Genomic DNA, 27,921 nt, shown 5'->3' on the forward strand with positions numbered 1-27,921 from the left:
GTTCAAAAAAAAATACATCAGTGCAACAAGAAAAGGCTAGATTTATTCTAATACTAGACTATTATAGTATTAACCTCCCATTATAGTGTTAACCTCCCGTTATAATATTAACCCCATATATAGTATTAACCCCATTTTTGAAAAGCTGATAGCATGTATTTTACTAGTTGAAAATGGTGGGAAATCTATACAGTATAATTAAAGATATATGTCCGGAGATGTACTTGCAATCTTTTCAAAAAAAATACTTGGAGACATTTGTACTCCAAATAAAATTAGGATTTACTTAACTATTGGACTTTTTTCACATATGAGAATATGTGCAGTTTCTGTATTATCACTGTTCCTACAACTAATATTGAAATTGAGTGGCTTACTATTTTGTTCCTAGACAGTTCTCTGAAACAATGCTAGTACATTTTGTGAAATGGGATGTACAGGTACATTAAAGCAGACAAACAACCCTACCAAATAGCAAGTGAACAGATGGTTTAGTTGCCACAGACACATTTCCAGTGTTAGTTAGCCTGATGCACAACAAAGAACAGCTACTGTCCTGGGATCCATGCCTGCCTGTCTTCTATTTCCTTGTGAATGAGATAATAGCATTGATTTATAACACATGTCTATGAAGTTAAGATCCGAAACTCTCTATTGCCATGAAAAGCAGTTAGGAAAACCTTGGAGTTTTCCATTTGAAAATATGTCTAGTGGATGCAGTCAAAATTCATTGTTCACTATCAATTTTCACATGCTTTTCAATTTTCCTAGTTTTCTCCTCTCTCTTTTAAATGATAATTAATCAGTAAAGATATTGAAGAGTGCTAGAGTGTAAGAAGAGGAACATCAGGGAAATTTCAAGAGGAGGTGCAAATACAGTGAAATTAAATAAAACAAACATTTTTATGTGAATAGTACTCTCTGGAATTGTTCTGTGTAGTAGCCCCAAGTAATATCTACTATTTTGGTATGTTTAATATTCTTTTAAGATGAGCTCAGGACTTCGGAGACTTTATTCTTTAAAGAAATGAATTTAATTATATGCCTACTAAATGACAGCTGTGTAATTTTTTTATTTAATCAAATATTAATTTGCCCCATTCTTTAAGTGTTACCATTTCATTGTTGAAACCATTACCAAGCACCTTGAATTAAAAGGCATATATGATCTTTAATAAAGAAACAGTAAATCATTGGGAAGCTAGGTTGCAAATTTTCTCGTGCAATCTGGTGTTAGGGGAAAGAAATTGAAGATCCTCTTCATGAATTTAACATATTAAAAGCGAAGGAGGAAGTCCTGTGAATTCAATTTTTAATATTTTCTTCCTAACTAAATTAAATCATTCTGCGAGACATATTTACTCTTTTATTTTTGAGATGAAATCATACTTATTGTTCAGAACAACTTTGTCAATTCAATTATTTGTATTCACAATTATTACTAGAAATATGAAATTTTTTAACATGACTACTCCTAACATCATTTTTTGATAAAACTCAATGAAGTTCTCTATCAGTATGATGTCTTTGAAATGTAATTAAAGTCTTATACTATGAAACATACAGTACACGAGGGAAATTTTCAAAAGAATTATCTGGTAATAGTTACCTACCATAACTTAATTTGGCTAATATCATATTGTTGTTGTTGTTCAGTCACTAAGTCATGTCCAACTCTTTACAACCCCGTGAACTGCAGCACACTAGGCCTCTCTGTCCTTCACTATCTCCCTGCATTTGCTCAAACTCATGTCCACTAATTGGTGATGCCATCCAACCATCTCATCCTCTGTCACTCCTTTCTCCTCTTGCCCTCAGTCTTTCCCAGCATCAGGGTCTTTTCCAATGAGTCAGCTCTTCGCATCAGGTAGCCAAAGTATTGGAGCTTCAGCTTCAACATCAGTCCTTCCAATGAATGTTCAGGACTGATTTCCATTAAGATTGACTGCTTTGATCTCCTTGAAGGCCAAGGGACTCTCAAGAGTCTTCTCCAACACCAGAGTTCAAAAACATCAATTCTTGAGTACTAAGCTTTCTTTATAGTCCGACTCTCACATCCACACATGACTACTGGAGAAACCACAGCTTTGACTAGACAGACCTGTGTAGGCAAAGTGATGTCGCTGCTTTTTAATACACTGTCTAGGTTTGTCATAGCTATTCTTCCAAGGAGCAAGTGTCTTTTAATTTCATGGCTGCAGTCACCATCCGTATTGATTTTGGAGCCCAAGAAAATAAAATCTGACAGTTTCCACATTTTCCCCATCTATTTGTCATGAAGTGATAGGACTGGATGCAATGATCTTCATTTTTTGAATGTTAAGTTTTAAGCCAGCTTTTTCACTCTCCTCTTTCACTTTCATCAAGAGGCTCTTTAGTTCCACTTCACTTTCTGCCATTAAAGTGGAATCATCTGCATATCTGAGGTTGTTGATATTTCTCCCGGCAATCTTGATTCCAGCTTGTGATTCATCCAGCCCAGCATTTCACATGTTGTACTCTGCATATAGTTAAATAAGCAAGGTGACAGTATATAGCCTTGATGTACTCCTTTCCCAATTTTGAACCAGTCTGTTGTTTCATGCCCAGTTCTAACTATTGCTTCTTGTCCTTCATACAGGTTTCTCAGGAGGTAGGTAATGTGCTCTGGTATTCCCATCTCATTAAGAATATTCTACAGTTTGTTGTGATCTACACAGTCAAAGGCTTTAGCATACTAAATGAAGCAGAGGTAGATGTTTTTTTTGGCATTCCCTTTCTTTTTCTAAGACCCAACATATGTTGGCAATTTGACCTCTGGTTCCTCTGCTTTTTCTAAATCCAGCTTGAACATCTGGAAGTTCTAGGTTCACATACTTGCTGTAGCCTTGCCTGAAGGATTTTGAGCATAATTTTGCTGGCATGTGAAACGAGTACAATTGTGCAGTAATTTGAACATTCTTTGGCACTGACTTTATTTGGGATTGGAATGAAAACTGAACTTTCCAGTCCTGTGGTCACTGCTGAATTTCCCAAATTTGCTGGCATAATGAGGGCAGCACTTTAACAGCATCGTCTTATAAAATTTGAAATAGCTTACCTGGAATTTCATCTCTACCAGTAGCTTTATTCGTAGTAATGCTTCCTAAAGCCTACTTGAATTCACACTCCTTGACATCTGGCTCTAAGTGAGTAACCACATCATTGTAGTTAACTGGGTCATTAAGTGCTTTTTTGTACAGTTCTTCTGTGTATTCTTGCCACTTTTTCTTAATCTCTTCTGCTTCTGTTAGGTCCTTGCCATTTTTGTCCTTTACTGTGTCTCTTTGTATGAATTGTTCCCTTGGTATCTCCAATTTTCTTAGAGATCTTGAGTCTTCCCCTTTCTAATATAGATAATAATAAATTATATTGTAAATAATAAAAATATTTATGTTTGCTTGGTTCTGAGTCTATGGGTGGGAAACTATTTCTTGGGATGAATGCCACTTAGAAAAGAAGTACAGATGAAAAATAAACTTTCCAAAATTTTATTTCCAATAAAATTTGATGGCTATAGTGTGACAAAAGAAGCAAGTCTACTAGTAATAGAAGTTTACTTCTGATAACTTTTTCAGTACCTAATATTTTATGAGTACTTTTATATGCCTGGCACTTAAGTCAGGCACTAACTACCACTTGAAACTATTGAAAACTAGCTTTTTTCCAAATTTTGCTTTCTAATAGGATACTATTACCTAGTCTTAAGTAGTATGAATCTAGAACACATTCTTTCAATTACCTAAAGGGAATGAACAACTTTGCGGAATCTTGCATTCAGTTTGATCTTACTGTTTTAACCAGCTTTATATATGCCAGGTTCTATATGTCCCTCTACATTGCTAGGCTCTTGACTAAATTCTCGTGATTGTCATCATCAAGACACATGTCTGAGTTCTGCATCAACTCCTATATGACAATTCATTTCACATTCCTTTTCTCTCCATCCCTCACTGGTGCCCTGTATCCACTCATTATTTCATAGCCATATCTCTTGAAAAATTAGTCTGAACTTACTGTCTCCTCGTTTTCAGCTCCAGTTCCTTCTCCTAACCACTACAGTATGTCTTCTGTCCCTAGTTCTTAAGCAAAACTTAACAATAGTACTACTACTGACATCCTAAGTGCCAGTTGTAATAGTGTCTTTGGGTCCTCTTCCTATATTATCATTCTGACTTTTGACATCATCAGTCATTCAGTTTTAAGTTATATATTTTCCTGGATTTTTCACTGAAATGCTCTTTGTTGGACTTTCTCCTGTCCCCCTAACTTTGTCATTTCAATTTTCTTTCCTTGCTTTTCTTATTTTTGCTTACATGTGTGTTCTCTCATTGGTCTCTGTGAAGGAATCTAATCCATATCCACAACTTCAACCATTCCACATCTTCTGGTGACTCTCATATTCATTCATTTATTCATTAAATAGGTATTGATTGTCTATCTGTGACATGCAAGGTCTGTTCTAAACGGTAGAGAGTACAACATAATTGTGCGTGTGTGAATGTGTGTGTGTGAGTGTTCAGTCATGTCTAGCTCTTTGTGACCACATGGACTGCCAGGCTCCTCTGTTCATGGAATTTTTCAGGAAAGAATACCAGAGTGGGTTGCTACTCCAGGAAATCTTCCTGACCCAGGGATCAAACACATGTCTATTGCATCTATCGTATTGGCAGGTAGATTCTTTAGCACTGCTCCACCTAGGAAGCCCACAACTTAAGTATGAGTGACGAATTGTCTGACTTCATGGTACTTTCATTATAGTTCATGAAACAGACAACACACAAGGAAATAAGCAATGTGCTTAATTCTGTCAGGTAGTCATACATGCTATGAAGAAAAATAGAGTACTGTGAGGATTTAGAGACTTACAGAGGGGAGAATGATATTTTAGTTCGAACATTTGGAGAAGACTTCTTTGAGGCGATGTTTAAGCAGAAACCAGACAATGTAAAAGCCAGACCTGCATATATCATCATCCAGTAAGTAGCACTAACTAAAACTTTGCAGTTATCCTTGGACACTTCTCTCTCATGCTTCTAGTCTATCTGATATTAAGTACTGTTGATATTAGCTCTTAAAATCTTACAAGTCAATCTACTCCTCTTCATATCTACCACCATTACTACCACTACCCTAGTGAAAGCTGCCATCGTCTCTCACTTGGACTATAAAACAGCCTCTTAGCTCCAATTTTCACTTTTACCTTCCCTCTCTGATCAGTCTTGCACACTGTAGCCAATAGAATTTTCTCAAAATAGATTCCAATTATGTTACTTCCCAGCCTTCTCCCAGTGACTTTCACTGCTCTTTAGATAAAGTCAAAATCCTGAAAGTAGATCGAAAATATGTGTGTTAACTTTTGTATACCCTTCTTGCCTTATCTCACACTAAGTTGCCATCCCGTTATTTTTGCCCAGGCACATTGACTTCCTTATAAACTTGTCAGATTCCACAGACCTAAAGTCAAATTGTCAACAACTCTGTTATTCACTGTGTGTCATTAGGAAAATCACTTAATATTAATACATTATTTTCATCATCTGTAAAGTGAAAATAATAAACAAATATTACTGTTATTCATGGGGGTTGTTGTGTAAAATACTTACAACAGTGTTTATCACTTAACCACTATTACCACTATTTGAATCTTTTCTATCACAGTGCTTAGAATATAATTGATTCTCAGTAAACACTTTTTGAATGATAATTCATCCCTAGTCAGCCAACAGAGGCTCCTTCCTGTCTTCTTCTAAGCACACTAACAACCAGTTCTCTGGCTCACATGGGAATCAAGTTATCCTTCTTTAGCCGTAGACTATTGTAGACAACATTAGCAATATCCCTATAGGTAATTTCTCATTTCCATTAAATTGACTTTCTTTTATTAAATCCAATTTTATATTTTATAACTTGTCTTTAGTAATGAGATGGGCTAAAATACATGATACATATTAATTAGGGATGAGGATATTTCTTCACAGATGGTGTGTGTGCTTTCTATTTCATTCTCAGATTTAATCTAAATTGCATATGAATTATGTCTATTCAGTTTTAAAAGTGAATATAAGCTTCTGTCCTCAACAGGAAAGAACAATTAACACATTCATGAGTTAGAGTTTAATTTATGGTTATATTATAATGAGTAAGTGTTTGCTAATATAATAAACTCAATGTCTTAACTCAAATGTTAATAAATGAAAATAGTAGCTGAACTTTGGCTATGTAATATAAAATATTAGATTTAAAAAAAAAATTTAAATCCTTGAGGAAATATCTTATTTTCATCTCAGTTTCAATATTCTGCTACCATTTGAAGCATTTCAGCACAGTTTTATAATAATGTGACTTCCCTGGTGGCTCAGATGGTAAAAGTGTCTGCCTACAACTCAGGAGACCCAGGTTTGATCCCTGGGTCAGGAAGATCCCCTGGAGAAGGAAAGGGCACCCCACTCCAGTACTCTTGCCTTGAAAATCCCATGGATGGAGTAGCCTGGTAGGCTATAGTCCATGGGTCACAAAGAGTGGGACATGACTGAGAGACTTCACTTTCACTTTCACTTTATAATAATGTAAGAATACAATTTGTTTTTAAGTTAAATTTTGTCTACTTCTGCCTAATAATTCTGACAGAAATTCAGAAATGTTATAATCAATAATTTAAATTTTTATCAAATTATATTATGAGGTGAACTAGTAAGTACTAATTGTATTAATGGCTAGATAGAAATAATTTTAGTTCATAAAGATGATTACATTTTATGCTAGAATTGTAAATAGAATAGTGGTTAATACATTTTTTGGCTGGTCTTTTTATTTGGGAGAACTGAAATGCATTGAATATGTTTATTTAAATATTATAGTTTGCCCAAAGAGATTTTAAATATTGTTTAAGAGTAGAAAAATGCCTTTAATTTTTTTTTAACTTTTAACCTAACAATTCTTAGTTCTGTACATTTTTAGTAAACTAACCTCTCTCATACTGGAAAGAAGGTATTTGATACATGGCCTAAATGCTAAAAGAAATCTAACACAGATCTACATACATATTTTAAACATTTTATTAAAGTGATTCCTTACTACAGAAAATATTTTACCTATTTTTGGGTTTAAAAGGGTAATTAGGCAGTTTTTATTTTAATAGCATAGAGTTTTGCTAAAATAATTCCAGACATCACTGAATCACTGATCCTTTGATGGATAACTCATCTTATTTTTGTTAGTACTCATTGTGAATTTCTCCATTCAGAATTCATTTTTAACCCCTTTGTGAGCATAAGTCTTCATACCTCCTTTATAGCATTTGTCACAGTCTGCATTGTATCTGTGTGTGTGTGTGTGTGTGTGTATTGTTGAGTGGAAATGTATGTATACAATTGCCCAGTCACTTCTAGAAGATTGTGAGTAGTTACTACAGTATTTTGCCCAAAGTTACTTATCCTCTTAATGTTTCAATTTAAACTCACATTCTTTGAGGTGGAAAATTCAGACGAGTCTCCCTCAGTTATACATTTTGATTTAGGTTAAAAATAATAATGATAAAAGTAAGGCTAAACAAATATACACTATGAGTTTTCTCCTCACCCTACAACCCTACCATGTCCCTCATAGCATAAATTCTAAATGAAGCAGTCAGCTTTGGAAAGACTGATTTAAACATTTTACTAATTGCTTTTCTCAAAAGTTGGATTTTGTTTCTGTGTGAATCTTACGTAACACTTAATTTTAAAGTTTGAATAACTTAAATCTCTTGATTCTGATAATCATTTACGTGTAATATAGCAATATATTGAAGCAGAAATGAAGTTTGGTTAGACAAGAGTAAAAAAAAAAACTGTCAAATCCTGGTGGATGTAGAATTACTTTATAAAAATATTGGTCTTGACTGTAGCCTTCGTGTTTCCAAATAGTCAAAATTAATATGTAATTTTAAGCAGCCTCTTTGTGACTGAATTCAAAGAAAGCACCATTATGTTTTGAGACTTTAATTTCTTGCCAAAAAATATGCTATTTCTACCAGAATATCGATGTAGGAAAAAAAAAAACCTCCATTTGATTTTCATATCTTTGCATAAGATTGTGTTTACAGTGCCATTATCCACAGAAGCCTTCCATAGGATTTTTTTTTTTCTTGTAATTAAAACAGTAGGAATTAATGACAGGCTGGGGAAGCTTGCTGCTTTTGTAATAATGAATTAGACTATTTGAATGGGTAAAAAATGTTAATACAGTGATTATTTCAGACTGAGCTAAGTCTTGTCATGAAAGATAAAAGTATTATGCATTAGATGTTTTAAAATGAAATTGAATACTGTGAGCCCATATAAAGGTAGTCCAACTTTGCCAAACATCATTACAATTGCAAAGGACTATAGAAGTTATGATTCAAATTAATTTACTCTGACAGCAAAATAAACCCACTGATTTGGAACCCAAGGTCACTGGTTTCCTTCAATCCATATATTCATTTCCTTGGCTTGTGTGTGTTGCTTCATTGTACTGTAGCTTTTGGTCTTCATTGGCGTATAGTTTTCTTAATGTAGGCCCTTCTATTTAAATGTTGTATATTGTGACACATGAAAACCTTTCCTATTTAAAAATACATGATGATTAAAAATTAAATTCTGTGGGAGACACAGATCATTTGTAACTACAAATGTAGAGGGAATTATTAGAAGCCAAATTGTTAAAATAAGTCAGTAGTTAATATGATTAAAAAGTTACTCTTCTTTTTTCATCATCTTAGAATATATAGCTTTACCAGCTGCTATACAATTATTGGGCTTCCCAGGTGTTACAATGGCAAAGAACCTGCCTGCCAATGCAAGAGATGTGAGAGACGTGGATTTGATCCTTGGGTCAGGAAGACCCCCTGGAGAAGGAAATGGCAACCCACTCCAGTATTCTTGCCTGGGAAACCCCACGGACAGAGGAGCCTGGTGGGCTCCAGTCCATGGGGTCGCAGAGTCAAACACAACTGAGCACACACACATACAATTGTAGTCTAATACTTTTAAGTTTTGATATTAAGTTTGATAATACAATTTGGGAAAAGGTGGCTTTATTTTTTAAATATTTAGATGGAAAGACATATTTGTGTCCTATGTATGTGTAAGAAAGCCCTTGAAGAATAAATCAACTTCAAAATGCATGTTAATATCCACAATCATTCTGAATTTCAAAGATTCGTGTATTTCTTCTAACATTCATGTATTTTTACAATTTTTTGTTTGTTTGTTTTTTCTTCTGACCTCTGTCTTCGTGTCTCACATAACTGCTAACACCTTTCCCTGGATGAACCCAAATATCCAATTACTCTGCTTCTCTGCTTTTGAGGACAATAAAATACTCACATGACTTGATGCAATTGTAAGTTTATGATTTCTGTCTCATACTGTCCCTGAGTTTTCTTTGACTCTCTTTACCTTATGAAAAGGCTCCTGTGAGCTTTCTTTCTCCTCTCCATGGACAACTGTTTTGCTGGTGCACACAGTGAAATCTGAACAATGTCCCTCCTTTGAGCCACTTCAAACCTCTTCTCTGTGTCTCATATTTTCTCTGATTCTCAGAATATGTTACTATTTCCTTATTTACCAAACAAAATTATGATAGACAGACAGGAGCTTCTGCACTGTTGCTCTTTGCCAGCTCCTAGCTTTTCCTTCATTGATGATTCAGAGAAAGCATTGTTTTTCTTCCTTTTACAGACCACCTTTTCCCCTTCATTCTTGCTCTCATCCCAGCTGCAGCATTTCTCCTTCATGTTGTCTTATTCCTGGATTATTAATCTCTCCTGACTCACTGGCTCCTCTCATACATCCTTTATATCAGTTCTCTGGGGCTGGTAGATGAACAACTGCCTCTTCTTCTTAAAGTGACTGCCTGCTAATTTACTTTTTAAAAACAGCATAACTTTCTGTTAACCATCTTTTCTCAAATCTTACCTGCAATCTAATGGCTTTCAACAAGGTCACAATTTCTATGGACTGAAATGTACCACCACCCCCTCTCAATTCATTTATTGACCCCTAACTCCTGAGGGCATTTAGAGATGGGAGGTACTTAGGTTTAGACGAGGTCATGAGTGTGGATTTAATGCGCAAATAAGAAGTGAAGAAACACGTGAGGAAGTGGCCATCTTCCAGTCAGGAAGAAACCCTCCCCAGATAACTGAGTTGGCTGTCATCTTGTCTTGGACTTACTAGCCTCCAGAACTGGAGAATAAGTTGTGTTTAATCCACCCAGTCTATGGTATTTTGTTATGGCGACTTGAGATAACTAATATAGACTTTGATACAAAGAATGGGGTGTTGCTATACCAAATATCTGCTTACGTCAAAGTGCCTTTGGAACTGGTAAGTGGGTAGAGGCTGGAAGAGTTTTGAGGTGCATGCTGGAAATATGAACATTAAGGGTGATTCTGGTGAGGTCTTAGATGGAAATGAGGAGCATATAATTGAAAACTGGAAGGAAGGCCATACTTGTTGTAAAGTGGAAAAGAACTTGGCAGAACTATGTTTGTGTTCTAGTGTTTTGTGGAAGTTAGAACCTGTGAGCAGTGAAATTGGATATTTAACCCAGAAGATTTCTAAGCAGTGTCTTGAAGGAGGGGCTTGGTTCCACCTGACTGCTTATAATAAGATGCAAAACAAGAGAAATGAATTGAAGAGGATTTGTTAAGTGAAAAGGAACCAAAACTTAAAGGTTTAAAAAATTATCAGCCTATCCATATAGAAACAAATTAGGAAGCACATTCTAAAGAGAACACCAAGGGTATGGCTGGCATATCAATCAACAACAAGTTTATGAGATCATATAAGCAGAAACACCACCAGTTTGAACTGAAGGGAATCAAGACAGGAAAAAATGAAAGAAGGCTATTAAATTTCTTCAGTAGCTCCTCAAGAAAATTGGAGCTATTTGGCTGTGAATGCCCACTATTCTTTAAAAGAAGGGGGAAATGTCTTTTAATAAAAGGTAATTTAGAAATGAATGGAGCCAGTGCCTTGGTTTACACAGGCTCGATGGCCTCCACCCAGAGCCATGAGCTAGGACTACTCTCTGGAGCTATGGTGGATGGAATGGGACCCCTGCCCAGCTCTTGTGCAGAGGTGGGACTACAACCCCATTGGTCCTTGCTCTGAAGGCAGAGCATTAAACCAAAGATGACTATTCTTGGGCCTTAAGATGTGATGGAATTCATTCAACTTTGTTTTGGATGTGCTTGAGACACATCACCCTTTCCTTCTTTCCTACTTCCCCCTTTTGGAATGGGAATATCTATCCTATGCCTACTTTCCATTGTATTTCGATAGCACATAGCTTGTCTGGTTTAACAGGTTAGCAGATGGAGAGGAGCTGATTCATACCTCAAATCTAAATGGTATTTAGATGAAACTTTAGACTTTAGAGTTGATGCTGGAACAAGTTAAGGGGAACACTGCAAATGAAATATACATGTTACATAGTCAGAACATGAACTTTAGGGATCATGGACAGAATGGTATTTTTGTGGTAGCCTGAGATGACTACTACACCAACACTCCCATTTACAAACTCAAGATTCCCCATTCAGTTATCTTTTTTGATCTCTCTATTGCACCTAACACTGATTAATTTCACCTTCCTGAAATCCTCTCATTTCCTCCCCATATCCACAGTACCACTCTGTCCCTGTTGGTTTCCTTTTCTGTTACCCATTCACTTAACAATCATATTTTCCGCTGAGTATTACCTGGAAAAATTTGCATCCTCTCACTCTCTTATAAGATTACTATCACTGATGAGCTTCCATCTTCATCTGCTGCCCTTAACCAGGAATAATTTTCCAAGTTACTACCTTAGTCAAATGCTAAACCAAGAGGACTTCCGCGATGGTCCAATAGTTAAGATTCTGTGCTTCTAATGCAGGGGGCATGGGTTTGATCCCTGGTCAGAGGACTAAGGCCCCATGTACTGTACAACAAAAAAATTAGAAAAACAAAAACACTATCTGTGCTAGTATTATATTGGGTTGGCCAAAAAGTTCATTCATTGGGGTTTTCCTGTAAGATGCTCTGGAAAAATCCAAATGAACTTTTTAGCCAACCCAAATATCCTAATCAACCTTTTTGATTCTTTCTAATCTCTTTTGCCTTTGTCTATCACTTCATGGGAAATAGATGGGGAAACAGTGTCAGACTTTATTTTTTTGTCCTCCGAAATCACTGCAGATGGTGATTGCAGCCATGAAATTAAAAGACGCTTACTCCTTGGAAGGGAAGTTATGACCAACCTGGATAGCATATTAAAAAGCAGAGACATTACTTTGCCAACAAAGGTCCATCTAGTCAAGGCTATGGTTTTTCCAGTGGTCATGTATGGATATGAGAGTTGGACTGTGAAGAAAGCTGAGTGCCAAAGAATTGATGCTTTTGAACTGTGATGTTGGAGAAGACTCTTGAGAGTCCCTTGGACTGCAAGGAGATCCAACCAGTCTATCCTAAAGGAGATCAGTCCTGGGTGTTCATTGGAAGGACTGATGCTGAAGCTGAAACTCCAATACTTTGGCCACCTCATGCGAAGAGTTGACTCATTGGAAAAGACCCTGATGCTGGGAGGGATTGGAGGCAGGAGGAGAAGGGGATGACAGAGGATGAGATGGCTGGATGGCATCACTGACTCAATGGACATGAGTTTGAGTAAACTCCAGGAGCTGGTGATGGACAGGGAGGCCTGGTGTGTTTTGATTCATGAGGTCACAAAGAGTCAGACACGACTAAGCGACTGAACTGAACTGAACTGATTCTTCACACAATTGCTAAATCTAATCATGTATTTGTTCATCAAATTTTCAGTGACCCCTTTCATGTCTTATTAGGTAGTAACAAGTTAGACACTTATTTGTGACACTTCCTAGAGAAGGAAATGGCTACCCACTTTGGTATTCTTGCCTGGAGAATTCCATGGGCAGAGGAGCCTGGCAAGCTCCGATCCATGGAGTTGCAAAAATAGGTCACAGCTAAGCAACTAACACTTTGTGACACTTCTAGCCCTCATCAACTTATGTCCCATCCTCATAGACCTTCTCAAATTTTTTTCCAAACATATTATTGCCTACTAGGACTCTGGTTTTGTTTTGTTTTGTTTTTTCCTGCATGCTTTTTAGCATATCTAGAATGCTCTTACTGTAGTAAAGCCAACATTTTAAATATCTATGTTTCATTCAATCTCAACCTTAAATTTCACCTTTTCTGAATCAACACAAAAGTGTTACATTCCCCTTTTCTGTACTTTCAGAGAACTTCCTTTACATTTTCTGTTGTGTATATCTCTCATATCAAGCAGAAAATATAATTTTGCTGAAATTAAAACTGTTCTATGAAAGAACAGTGTCAGAACATGTGGCTGTGTAGTGATCGATGATCTTTGGGATTCTAAGTATAAAAGTTTGCTTAAAAATGTCTGAAAATATTGCAAGTTGTTTGAAAGCTGAAACGTTGAAAAATAAGAATCATCTATAATGTCAGGTGCTAGACAAAGGGGTCATTAACAATAACCAACAATGTTGAGTGTTTCCCATTGACCACGTGCTTTTCTAGGAGTTTTACAAGGACTAACATTTAATTCTCATAACAGCTTTGTGAGAAAAATACTATTAGTATTTTTCATTCAATGACGAAGAGACTGGCAAATTGAGAACCTCACTAATATGGTTAAGGTCACAGAGGTGCATTTACTCAGTGATTGAGCTAATACTGAAGCCTGGAAAGTATTGTTCTAGAGCTAACACTCATCATTACATTTTACTTTCTAATTGTCAAAGATGAACAGGAACAAGCTGCAGATAATCCTTGAGAACATAGTTTGTTGATATGTATATTCAACTTTCTTCTATGTGAGATATTAACTGCATAAATCTGTGAACTAGATAAAAGCACAAATAAAGATAGCAATTTTCAAATTTCATTTTGGCAATGGGCATGGGCAGCACTCTGATTTTCCTGCCCTTGTGGAAGAGCAGATAGCATTTAGTGCAAAACCCCCAAGGTTCCTGGAAGTAAAGATATTACTAAGCAATTTGCTACACATGTAAGTAAGGTTGAAAATCTGCAGATAATTTAACATCTAAAATTTTAAAAAGAAAGCAAAAAGCAATTATTCTACAATTAACAAATAAAAAAAGAAAACAAAGGGGAATTATAATAAAAATCATTATAAACAATACAAATTTACTTCCAATAATATTAAACATTTATTATCCTTTTTGTCATTCTTTGGTTGTTGTTGTAAAACGATATGTATGTGAGTATGTTTATTATTGCTTTGAGTTCCTTTTCTCCTAATCTAGTGATTCAGTGGCAATAGAAGGAGCATGGATGAATAGATGGAGTAGAGAGAAAAGGTAATCAATCAGTCGACTACTATTTACTGACTGTCTAAAATGTGATGGAATTGGTAAATGGGAGGAGAGTCAAATTGAGTTATGTCATCTCAGCAGGAGTACACCATTCCCAGCTCCAAGAGTTCATAGTCCTTAAGGGTTTGCAGCAAAAGAATGAAAGGCAGTCATATTAAATCTTTAGCTTTTAGATTTTGAACAAGCCAAAATGTAGCTTTTTATTTCCATTCCTCTCTTTGGTGCTTAATCATCTTAAAAAAAAATAGTTTTATAAACTAATCATGTCAGTAGATGAGTGCTCATTTGGGAATCATGTTTTTGAGGTTTTCTTCTGCCTTTCACCTGAAATTGATAACATTGTATAAGATGTTGTGTAGTATTTCTAAAGCTTAGCATAGAAGTTGCAGTCTAATAAAATATAAGTGGCATGTTCTTTCATGACTATCTCTTGGACTAACTCTGAGTTTTTAAGGAGTAAGCAGCTGAGGCTACTGAAGAGGTTCTGAAGGGGTCTTTGAGACTAGAGTCTCAACAGTAGCTATTGATAGTACTGGGGGCAAAATATGGCACAGAGTTCAGAAGCAGTTAGCACACTTTGCCAAGGCTTTGTGGAAGACAGCCATGCTCTGATATGGTGAGGAAGAGAGGACAGAAGAGCATCACTCACTGTTTGGAATTATCATAAGAGATAGCTTTTGAAGCAACAAGAGGTCACAGCCTGCACAAAGATAGCATTTCCCCAGAAATTCCAGCTTAATGTTTAATGACTGCAGATATCATTGAAAAGCCCTGGGAAAAAGAACCAAGAAAATATTTATGAACTTCTGGGAGTCTCCCTTGGGGAGCTCAGAAGTACCCGGAAAAGGCTTCAAAGGGGCAAGTAGCAACAGGTGCTCTGCAAGTAGATTGGGCCTAGAAACAGTGAAATTTGTGTCATTAATGTGATATCATGAGCTTCTGACTCTTTGTAACCCCATAGACAGTAGCCCGTCAGTCTCCTCTGTTCAAAGGCTTTTCAGGCAAGAATACTGGAGTGAGTTGTCATTTCCTCCTCCAGGTGATCTTCCCAACCCAGGGATCAAACCCATGTCTCCTGTGTCTCCTGCATTGTAAATGGAGTCTTTACCCTCTGAACCACAGGGAAAGCCCGATGACCCATATGTAGCCTCAAATCCATGAATATGGCAGAAACTCAGAAGATAACTGCTTATCAGTTTAAATAGAGCAAAACCATCCTCATGTTATAGTTTTGTGATGATATCTGCTCCTTCTACAGTAATGTCAGGATAGAAAATGAGCCAAGGTATAAAGCAGATGTTTCTTTCCCCTATACCCTTACTCAAGGACTAGAGATAAAGTCCTAGCATTCTGGCAGAGGGAGAGTATAAAGGTTCAAACAAGGAAATATGTCAAATGGGCTTCCAAATTAAATGCAAGGGATTGAGATGAAAATTGGAAGCTATAGTTCACATCCTTCTGAAGATTTTGAGGAGGAAGGACCCTAAGCAAGAGGAAAGCGGTCAGAGCAAGCATTGGGAAGTAGCTGGATGACTTGCAGAAGGGGGTGTTTTAGGATCACCATTTCAAATTTTACATGTGCTGGGTAAGCATTTGCATAGATGGACCAGGTGCATTGGTATCCAAATAGAACAGAGGAAGAACTGGATTGAATGACGTGTATTACATGTAGACACTAAATTAGCTTAAATCATATGAGGAATTTTAGTGTCTAGGAATTTTACATTTTTTTCATAGGAAAATGCTTATTTAAAAATATTCAATAGTTATAAATCAACTGCCTAGACTCATATGTAAATAAATCACAAAATAAAAGTTATAGTAAGTCTTTAGTTTTATATTGCAGCCAAAGTCTCTTTGTAATAAGGATAACTCATAAAAATTGATATACTTGTCTTAAGAAGGAAACTATAGCATACATATCCCCACACATTGAACTTGATGGCTTCCAACCAGTCGCCTGTGACTCTGTGAAAGTAGAGAATATTAGGAACAATCTGTTTCTGTTCAACGATCACTAAGGCGTCAGACATCCAGCCACCTCCTTATAGTGTTTGAGAGTATTTGCACAATATGTATGCTGAGAGAAAGGCTCAGTTTCTATCTGTTGATCTAGAGGTTGCTGTATTAATAGGTTGCACACTTCATTGATTTTTAATTAATTTCTAAAGAGACACAGAGGATAACTACTACAACCCACAGACATTTCCGTTCTCATTGCAATCCACAGCTTTATTGATCACTTGCCTAAGGAGCAGAAGTAATCCATTTTAGGTTTACCTCTCTGAGAGAATGTGGACACTATAAGATTCACTCCTCTCATTTGTAATCATATTGACAAAAGGTCAGTCAGAGGGAGGAACCATAGCATGGTTAGTATTCTCTTGATTCAGAGAGATGAGTTTTTTTACTTGTAATTTATTTAGTAGGAAAGCAGTGGCTTCTCACACATGCTTTTTAACATACTTTTTTGTTTATTTTATTGTTTTCATTTCTTTGTTTCTTTAAGAGACTTTTTTTAGTCTCAAGGAGACTGTTCTGCAAATTTTTCCAATGGAAATTTTCAAAATCTTGGGAAAAGTGATGAATAAAATTTCTGAAGAAATATTTTAAGAAATTGTAGGAAATGAAGAAAAAATTCTGTTACCCCTGCCAACCTCAGAAATCTTTAAATAGTGTCGCCATCCACTTTCCTTGGTGTTCAAATATTACTAGCTGGAAGTGAAGTGAAGTGAAAGTCACTAGTTATGTTCAACTCTTTGCAACCCCATGGACTAAACAGTCCATGGAGTTCTCTAGGTCAGAATACTGAAGTGGGTAGCCTTTCCCTTGTCCAGGGGATCTTCCCAACCCAGGGATCAAACCCAGATATCCCACATTACAGGCTGAGTCTTTACCAGCTGAGTCACAAGGGAAGCCCAAGAATACGGGTAGCCTATCCCTTCTCCAGCAGATTTTCCCAACCCAGGAATCAGACTGGGGTCTCCTGCATTGCAGGCTGATTCTTGACAAACTGAGCTATCAGTGAGGCCCTATATTACTATCTGGGATTTGGCCTAATTGTTGCAGGGTTTGTTTTTGCCCCATCTTATCTTAAATATCACAGATTTTTATATTTGTTCTACTTACATTGCAAAGAAAAAGCTACTGCTTTGACAGTCTTTCAAAATTTTGGTCTTATTGTTCATTTAATCCAACCACAAATATATATAGAATACCAGGCAAATGCCAAGGAATCTTCAAATTGTTGAAAGTACATGGTTGAATTCATAAACGTTGGTTTTTGAAGTGCCTCCAGAAGTACTCTCCTAGGAAATCCAGAAAAACTAAAGCTCGTTTATAAGTTTTAAATGAGTATTATGTACATAGTTTTCTCTTTATTGAATTAGAGCACTTATTGTCTATCTAACAACCATTCAGTTGTATATACTGTCTTTTGTTGGTTTTATGTACGGTTTTATATAGTTTATTAACATACATGGTCATAGAGTGTGATGATTAAGATTGTTTCCTTTGAGTGCTTGCAGTCAAATCTTGGTTCTTCTAGGCTTTGCCATACACTCTTGGGAAAGTATGTTACTTCTTTGTGGATCAACTTCCCTATCTTAAAATGGAAATAATAGTAACACAGGTCTGATTGAGTTCTTGTGCATTCCTGTATATATGCACCTAAAACAGTCCCCTGGCATTGAGTGTGTATGTAAATGTTAATTGTTTCATAGATACAAACATTTATAATGGTAATATATCCACTTATATTTTGTCCTTCCCATATGATTTCAGTGTTCTCAATCAACAAGAAATCTTTCCATGTTGTATCTTCCACAGTGACTATTATATTATTGTTTGTCTAGATTCTTCTGCATTTAAATTAGTACTGAAGAGAAGATAATTTATGTTGTTAAGCAAATTTATAGCATTTTACAAATAGTATTAATGTTCAATTCAGTCTTATTTCAATTCAGTCTTATTCAGCCAAAAATATCAAAAATAAGTTTGGTATCCAGGAATAGACAGTAACAATGCTATATGTGTGTTTATGTTTCTGAGTTCATATGTATAATTTAGTGCGACTATGAGAACTAGATTATGTAGAGCAGCATGTTTGAATCTAAAGTAAAACGTGATCCTTTTTGATATATGATACTATTTATATGTTAGAAATTACACAAAACACTTGTTAGAAAATACAAATAAGACAGTAAGCATATATTGATTGAAAGGATATATATTAAAAACATCATTATGGGTATTTATGGTGACTAAGAAATGGGATTGAGATAGAGGATAGAGGGAAACAATAACAATAGTGTGCCTGAATTATGGAGTTTGGGTAGCTTAAAATTCTGAGTACTTGCGTTCATAAAGGAAAAACAGTCACACACATTGCCTTAGGTTGGCTCCTAGAACACAATCTCTGAGAAAAGTTTTCATGTGAGGAGTTTGCATAAGTATTCTCAAGAACAATATCTATCAGACAGTGAAAAATCAACATGAGGTAGAAGGAAAAGTTCAACTATTATAAAACTGCAACAAAGGAATAATTTGATCCTGTGAAGTGTTCGGGAATAGCACTTCATAGTTGTCAAGAGGAGGTATGGCCTTTGTAACTCAACATCAGCAAATTACTGCTTATGGTCTGCCTCCTGTGAGAGGGTGAAACCCCTGGCAAAGCAGCATCCTTGTAGTTGGGTTGTGGGGTCACTACCCCAAAACAAAGGCAGCTGAGATGAAAACCATCAGCAGTCAACACCCCCAGAGGCTGAGGTTATGAGAACTTGGGCATGAAGAGGTTTCTGGGTGCCACACCATAGCATCTACTATATGCATGTATGTGTACACACACACACACACGCACACACACACACACGTACAAACATATTATTGGAACCAAATTTGATAACTGTATTTCAAATAGCAACAAATAATGTTTTCATCACACACTACTAAAATGACAGAAATTCAGTTGTCCTCAATATTTCAAAATCATCTTAAGAACTGAAACCTGACCAAGTCTTGTGAAGATCATAGGTGCAGTTGGAAAACATGAAAATTAAACTTGAGTATCAGTGCCAAGTCAATCTGGGACAACCATGTGAATCTGCTTTTCTTCCTCTGAGCAGAATAATAGGAAGAACATTCAGGGGCACATAGAATGAAAAACAGAAGTTGCCATACCCAACAATGCTGAGTAACCAGTAGGTATTTTAACTGGCTGCCTTTTCTTTCTGTTATAGTGGTTGAATTGTATCTTTCATAATAAGGATGAATTTGAGATTATTTATTTAACACATAGTATTGTAGGATATTGAATGTTCTAGGTGTTTTACAAATATTAAGGCATTATATCTTCAAGACAATCCTCAGGGGTGATATTATTATTATCCCCATTTAGTGAAAAAAAAGAAAGAAAGAAAGAAAGAAACACAAATAAATTGACCAAGGTCACACAGATAGTCAGTAGCCAGGTTTAAACATTAGGTTGCACTAAACTGGTTTTTACTAAAATGTGCTCATGGTTCTCACTAAACATTTGAAGTGAAACAGCTACTCTTCCTCTTCCTTCACTGTTCTCTGTGTCTATTATTGGCCACCATTTAATATTTTAGATGGATGTATTTTACAGTCCCATCTATCATGGAATAAAAATTTAAAGCTAGAGGACACCTCAGAGATCATTTAGGCCAATTTGTCACTTTTATAGAAGAGGTGAATTGAGTCCCTGTGGCCATAAACCTTGTGAGCAGACTGGGACTTCTTTCTTGCAACACTCAGTTCTGTGCTCTTTCTACTGTGCCGTGGACCAGCTTTGGCTGGTTGAAGGAGACTTAGTTGATTGAGTTACAGAGCCGCCTTACTTTCACTCCATGCGCTGTGTGGATAAAGTCAGTCACTTCATCCAGAAAAGTATTTTTCTTCCCTTGAACATGCTCATATCCTTTGCCCTAACAGTAGAGAGCATTAGAGTTAGATTTTTCTTTTTTTCTCTCAGGGATAGAATTGCTTTCAGAACGAATGGTGGAAACGAGCAGTTCTCATTTGAAGATAGCTTTCTTGACACTCCCTGTTAATAAGAAAGCTTTAGGTTAATATAATGAAATCAGAAAAAAATGTACTCTTGCTAACTCCAGAGATTAATGCCTATGAGAGCTGACTACAGCTTAAAATTTTTAGCTCCACAAGTGTGTTTGATGAAATTGTCGCCTGGCCTATATGTGGGAAGCAAATATTTATTGTCAGAAATAGTCTGATCTCTCTTGACTTCCGTTAGCTTCCTGCAGCTGGGAAGAATACATTTTAACATTGGATTAAAGCATAATAATGATGTATTTTTGCTAGCCAGCTGTGAGTCAGATGTCATAAGATTGAAAAGGTCATTGCTAGGTGTTCATTAATGCCAATACTTTTAAATTGTCAGTCACTGATTTTTTTCCATAGAGTAGTTTATATGAGTCAGTTCTAACCTGAGATTAAAACTTTAAATTCAGTTGTAATGAAAATATCCTTGGATTTTGTATTAAAGTGCATTCCTGAAAGTCAAAAGTAAAATTTGACTTTCCTTAGTGAGCTTGTGTTTACTGACACATATTTTAAGAGGTAGGAGCAAAATAGAAAATAAGTAAGCAGTCTTTGAAAACGCATTATAGCATTCAGAGCACGTACGAGAATGGTGAAGTTCTGAATGGTTTGAATGATAGTAAATTCTGAGTAGTTTGAGTAAAATCAGAACTGCAGCACTTGGATCAAGGAGTCGAAAAAAATGCCCCTAAAAGGTACATGCTAAGTCACTTCAGTTGTGTCTGACTCTATGGACTGTAGCCTGCCAGGCAGTTCTGTCCATGAGATTCTCCAGGCAAGAATACTGGAATGGGTTGCCATTTCCTCCTTCAGGGGATCTTCCCAGGGATTGAACCAGTGTCTCTTATGTCTCTTGCATTGGCAGGGAGGTTATTTATCACTGGAGCCACCTGGAAAGCCCACCCCTAAAACACCTCTACCCAAAATATCCCTAAGTGCTGAGTGATAAAAGGCAAATACTTTGGTACAGAAAATTTGCTCTTTTATTCACTCAAGGAAAACATCCTGAAGCATTGAAAAGTTTTTGACTTATTCTGTTTATAACTTTTATCTTCACTAAATTCCTGAATCTGTGATATATTTATGGAAAGCACCAGATCTTTTATTAGATTCTTTAATTTTTCCTTTTCCTTATATGACAGCACCCTCAGGTGAACTGTTATTAAAATAATATTTTGAACAGTAATTATTCTGAAACTTTTAGCCACGTAGTATTCATGATGGGCAGTTATGGGTATATGTATCAGCATTTGCAAACATTTATTGAACACCCACTGTGATATATTAGTTGAAGCTCACAGATTTTCTACAATGGGCAATTCAAGTTAATGAGGGTAAGTGATTCTTATGCACTGGAACTGTTGATAACTATCAGTGGAACATTGTTCTACACTTACTACTACTACTTAAGTAGTAACTTAAGTACTTTACTTACTATTTGATCATCACAACAACCTTTGTGATAGGTGCTATTGTGGCTGTTTTAGAGAGGAAGAAGCTGAGCAACAGAGAGGTTAATCAACTCATTAGAGTCACATAGCTAGAATACGGCAGAGCTCTGGATTCTAGCCAAGCAATCAACTCCAGAATTTATGCTAAAAGCCATCCTACATACCCTGTGACCATAACAAGAATTGAGTTTCCAATTTACACAATTTAACTTCTTGCTAAATTATAAGAAATTCTATAATTTAGCAGAGTTTTAAATGTAAAAGCAAACATGTCAATCACCATTATGCACTAAAATTCACAGAAACATTTGATGATATATTTTTTTCTGTAGAAGTGCTAGGATCTTTTAAAACTATATGACATCACTATGTACATTAATTTCTGTATGCTCATGCTACCCAGTGATTCATCAAGAGAGGAGGTAGGCTTAAATGTACAGACTTTGAGTCCCACACCAAGGGACCAAATCCCAGTTCTACCATTCATTAAATAGATGACTTGGAGCAAGTAACTTGACCTCTCTTATCAGGGTTTTCTCATATTTAGAATAGGGTAAAAGTAGTATGCCTCATGTTGTTTAGGTGCTAAGCTGTGTCCAACTCTTTTGTGATGCCATAGACTGTAGTCCACCAGGCTCCTCTGTTCAGGGGATCTCCCAGGCAAGAATACTGGAGTGGATAGCTGTTTTCTTCTCCAGGTGATCTTCCCAACCCAGGGATCGAACCTTCATCTCCTGCATGTGTCTCCTGCACTGCAGGCAGATTCTTTACCGCTGAGCCACTAGAGAAGTTAACCTACCAATGTAGACATGTTTAGTTTAATGCCTGCCATGTTCTAAGAATTCAGTCAACATTAGCTGAGGCTGTTGTCAGTGTTAGTATTCCCATTATATAGTCCACCTGAGCTGGCAGGGCAAGGACATGGGAGTTTCTACAGGGCAGAGTAAGAGGTTCCTTTTCAACCAAAGCAATTCAGTTCAGTTCGGTCGCTCAGTCATGTCCGACTCTTTGTGACCCCATGGATGCAGCATGCCAGGCCTCCCTGTCCATCACCAACTTCCGGAGTTTACTCACACTCATGTCAATTGAGTCGGTGATGCCATCCAACCACCTCATCTTCTGTCGTCCCCTTCTCCTCCCACCTTCAATCTTTCATCAGGGTCTTTTCAAATGAGTCAGCTCTTCACATCAGGTGGCCAAAATATCGGAGTTTCAGCTTCAACATCTGTCCTTCCAATGAATATTCAAGACTGATTTCCTTTAGAATGGACTGGTTGGATCTCCTTGCAGTTCAAAGCAATATCCCTCTATTATCTTCAAACTTCAAGAGACTTCAGTTTATTTTTGTTACTGATATTTCTAATAACTGTCTGCCCACTTAATTGCATCATGCTCTGGTTTAAGGAGTGATTTTATTTTGAAGGAACCTAGAAGAGAATGTGATTCTAATGAGATTTGGTAAGAAAATCTTGTTCCAAAGACTGTGATATGAAGAAGCCTATTGTGAAAAGTCCACAGATTTCAACACTGTTATTCAGAGCCTGAAATTAGAACTAAGATGGCAGTCATGATTAATAAGTTGAAAGTGTATATTTGTATGATGATGTTTCATAGTTACAAAGCAACAATTCAAACATATTTTGAAGATTTTGAAGATTTGATAATGAGACAGATGCTTCTGTTTTTATCTCTTATAATCATGGTCAGATAGCTAGGAGAAACCGTAGAGATTATTATCTGGTTTCCTGAGTTTAGTTCTCATTATTTTGAAGAAAATAGTTTTTTTTACAGACAAATTATATTGAGGTTCAGGATAGGCTATCACCTGCTGAGGCTTTGTGTATAGGATGTCAAAGATCTTTTGGAATTTTGAGGCTTTCCTTATACAGTCAATGTGTCATTAGAGTCTTAAGTTTCTTGTTGAATATTAGTTCCCTACTGGTAGAATATATATTTCTTACATATATTTACATTAGGATAATATCTAGTTAAAGGAATCATTATCCACCTAAATTACAAAAGTCAAAAGCACAGGCTTATTCTCAGTTTACTCTCTTCATCATTGTACGGTCAAGGATGGTTATTTTATCAGTGTACCCTGAAATTGTTCTCTCTCTAGTTCCTGCTGGCCTAGTTTAGTTGAAGATTCAGACATTCATGCATATAGGAGCTGGTGACTATCATAAACAAAGAAAGACGGAATTCCTGAAAATGATAGTGAGTGGTAGGATCCTGGCAAACTGGGGACCAAATGCCCTTAAAGAGCATAGCCAGGAACCAACTAAAGAGGATATATGAAACTCATTCAGTGTCAGCATACAGAAATGGGTGTAACTCATGGATGGTCAATTTACAAACTTTATTTGACACTCTCATCACTTTTCTCCTGTAATGCGGCAGTGACTCCTGACTTGAGCTATATTTGTGTGTAATCCATCCTGTATCCTGGCACCATGAGGTGTTTTATAGGCTCCAATGATAATTGTGTCACTCTCCTCTTAAAAAAAAATAGAGGGCATCACCACATTGAATGCTGCATAAAATGCAAAGGTCAAATTCTCTATCATGATTTATAAAGGGTCCTTCTTGGATCTAGCCTCTTCTATTTTCAGTCTCATCACCCACCATATGCATAATACTTCACAAATACAAAGTTATGTAACTTTGTCCAAGCATGACACGCTATTGATGATCCTGTGCTTGTTCTTACTGAAATTTCCCCCCTACCTTGTCCAACTGGTGGACAACCATCCTTAAAGCTTTACTTAGGCCATCAGTCAGTCAGTCAGTTCAGTCGCTCAGTTGTGTCCGACTCTTTGCGACCCCATGAATCGCAGCACGCCAGGCCTCCCTGTCCATCACCAACTCCCGGAGTTTACTCAAACCCATGTCCATCGGGTTGGTGATGCCATCCAACCATCTCATCCTCTGCCATCCCCTTCTCCTCCTGCCCCCAATCCCTCCCAGCATCAGGGTCTTTTCCAATGGGTCAACTCTTCGCATGAGGTGGTCAAAGTACTGGAGTTTCAGCTTCAGCATCAGTCCTTCCAATGAACACCCATAGCACCTCTCTAAAGCCTCCCTGCTCATGCACACTTGCTAGACTACACAACAGATGGTCCTCAAAATACAGCTCTCCCTAAGTGCCTTCCACACGTCACCGATCTCTTCAAGTTTTTACTCCATATCTGCCTACTTTATTAATTAGCTTCTACCCTCTAATGCACAAACCTTCTCTGACTCTCTTTTATCTTTCTGGTGTCTGGCAGAGTACTTGGCATATACTGTGTGTTCTGTCATTGTGTGTGGATCTGAATATCAACTTCTTGCCACATGCTTTCCATATCTGTTATGAAGATGGTAAAAAAAAAAATGATGAATGTTTTTGTGAACACTTCATACAGGGACAAAATTATCAAACATACTTTATCTCCAAAGCAATGACTGTTTTTATTAATCCTTTAAAGCATGCAGGGGTTTTATGTTTTCATGTTCACTTTATTCTGGAAATCTCCAAGTTGGCATGATCAAGGAGAAAGCACTGTTTAGGAAAGAGGGCAAAGCTCCCATAAATCCCAGCTGTGGGTTGATTTCAGAAAACACTAATACATATGATGTCACCCAACTGCTGACTGATTGGACCGTATCAGGCAGTATCTCCACTGGTTGTGTTTAATGGGCATTTATATAGTGCTCGGCTCATGATGCTGTTTGAAGCAATATTCTCTTTCCACTACATCGAGTATACGGTTCATAATTTTTTGACCTCTCTGATTTATATGTCTGTTTACCACAGCTTTGTTTTGATATCAGAAACCATTAATCCTTCAAAGTCCTGCAGTTGTAATGTTAACTGCCAGCAGCATTGATTTGCAATTGGCATGAGAGTATGCTTCAACCCTTTTATAATACTTCTGATTTGTTCTTACCACTGAAATTCTCAAATATAGAATTTTCCCTTACTCTTCAACAAAAATATGCTCACTCAAACAAAAGATGAGCCCTCTAATATAGACCGTTGAGTTCATTTCCTTGGTTTTACTTCAACCTTTTAGTTAAGGCTAGTGTTTCATGACTCTTAGTTTCCCTATTGATGAAATACAATGAATAACTATTGTTCCTAGATTATTTTTTACTTGTCCATAATCTAATATATATGCTATGTATACATATAACACATATGTATACATGTGTAAGGGCATCCATGGTGGCTCAGTGGTAAAGAACATGTCTGCCAATGCAGACAATGTGGGTTCGATACGATTGAGTCAGAGAGATCCCTGGCGACCTGCTCCAGTATTCTTGCCTGGGAAATCCCATGGACAGAGGAGCCTGGCAAGCTACACTCCATGGGGTCTCAAAACACTCAGACATGACTTAACAACTGAACAACAACAAACAGTACATGTGTATATGTACATATACATATGTGTGTGTGTGTGTGTATTTGGGGAAGATCCAGTTATATCTCTTGTTGGCAATCAGCAATACATTTTATTTTTAATTACATATATGTTTTATGAAGAAAACATATTAAAGGCTAATTTGAATGTCTTTATAAATGATGTACTTTCACTTGTGAGTTCTCACAGTGACTACTACTGTCATCAAAACCAATTTTTAAATTATAGGCTTTTAATGCCCCTAGGGTATATTTCATTTTTTGCATACTTAATAAGAATAAGGGCTTCCCAAGTGGCACTAGTGGTAAAGAACCTACCTGCCAATGCAGGAGACACAAGAGATGTGGGTTTGATGCCTGAGTCAGGAAGATTCCCCTGGAAAAGGGCATGGCAGCCAATTCCAGTATTCTTGCCTGGAAAATCTCATGGACCGAGGAGCCTGGTGGGTTATATATAGTCCATAGTGTAACAGAGAGTGGATATGACTGAAGCGACTTAGCACGCATGCAATAATATAATTCTTCAGTCTTGATAGAATCTATAATGGTGATTTTGCCTCCATTAAACCTTTATATGAAATACTTTTGAAAAGTATGGATAACTCAATTTGTTTGGAGTAGGTGTATGGGGGAAGATGACATGAAACAAGATATTGAGAAGAAAACAAGAATATGTGGATCAGTCCAAGTACATGTTAGCCAGTCTATTAGGACACATTCATTCTCACTAATGAAAGTGTTTGCAAAAGAATATAAAGTACCTGGGGGGTGGGGAATGATCTAACAATTAGCTCATGTGCAGGTAATCCATGCTGCTTTTATAGGTCTTTTGGTAATAAAAGCCAAGCGCTATCTGTGGTTTGCTTTTTAACATCTGCCTTTTCCCTAATTTTGGAAATATTATCAAATTTTGACATCACTTAGAGAAATCAAGCACTTATACCTGAAGGCTAGGAAACTCCTTTTTTTGACAGTAGAAAACCCTAGGCATTAACTGCTTCTTTGGGAAATTTGGTGTTTTTCAGGGAATGATGTACCTGGAAGAAAGACGGCTTGTTCATCGGGACTTGGCAGCCCGTAATGTCTTAGTGAAATCTCCAAACCATGTGAAAATCACAGATTTTGGACTAGCCAGACTCTTGGAAGGAGATGAAAAAGAGTATAATGCTGATGGAGGAAAGGTGAGTATCTTTTTGAGAGCAATATTACTCGAAAATATAGTGTAATATCCTTTTATCTCCTTATATGTTATAGAAAAGCCAACAAACGTGAGGTTTAAGCGATTATAAAATCTTATTTCTACTATTTTCCTTCTCTCCTACCTATAGTAATATATATACATATACACACACATACATACACACACATATATACAGAACTATATATACATATAGTGGTATACATGTACATACACAAACATACAAACACACATATATTAATAGAATATTTAAAATATATATATATTTTTTATATTACCAACTTCCATTTCTCAAAAGGAGCTAAAATACGATGAATGTCTGGATCCAAGTGGTCTTTATGTCAGTTCCAGTGTTGGGGAGTGGGTAGCTCCCAAGAAA

The 27,921-nt window shown here is 36.6% G+C and overlaps 1 protein-coding gene across 4 annotated transcripts in view; it reads left to right on the forward strand.

Annotated features, from left to right (window-relative positions):
* Nucleotides 1-27,921, forward strand: part of ERBB4 (erb-b2 receptor tyrosine kinase 4) — a 1,218,836-nt gene that overhangs the window by 1,143,175 nt on the left and 47,740 nt on the right. For all 4 annotated transcript variants that reach the window (XM_043910154.1, XM_043910156.1, XM_043910155.1 and 1 more), the window contains exon 21: nt 27,370-27,525. In XM_043910154.1, the coding sequence (XP_043766089.1) occupies nt 27,370-27,525 (156 nt within the window). The remainder of the gene's footprint in view (nt 1-27,369; nt 27,526-27,921) is intronic.

The sequence above is a fragment of the Cervus elaphus genome, chromosome 8, assembly GCF_910594005.1.
Source record: "Cervus elaphus chromosome 8, mCerEla1.1, whole genome shotgun sequence".
Taxonomy (NCBI): domain Eukaryota; kingdom Metazoa; phylum Chordata; class Mammalia; order Artiodactyla; family Cervidae; genus Cervus; species Cervus elaphus.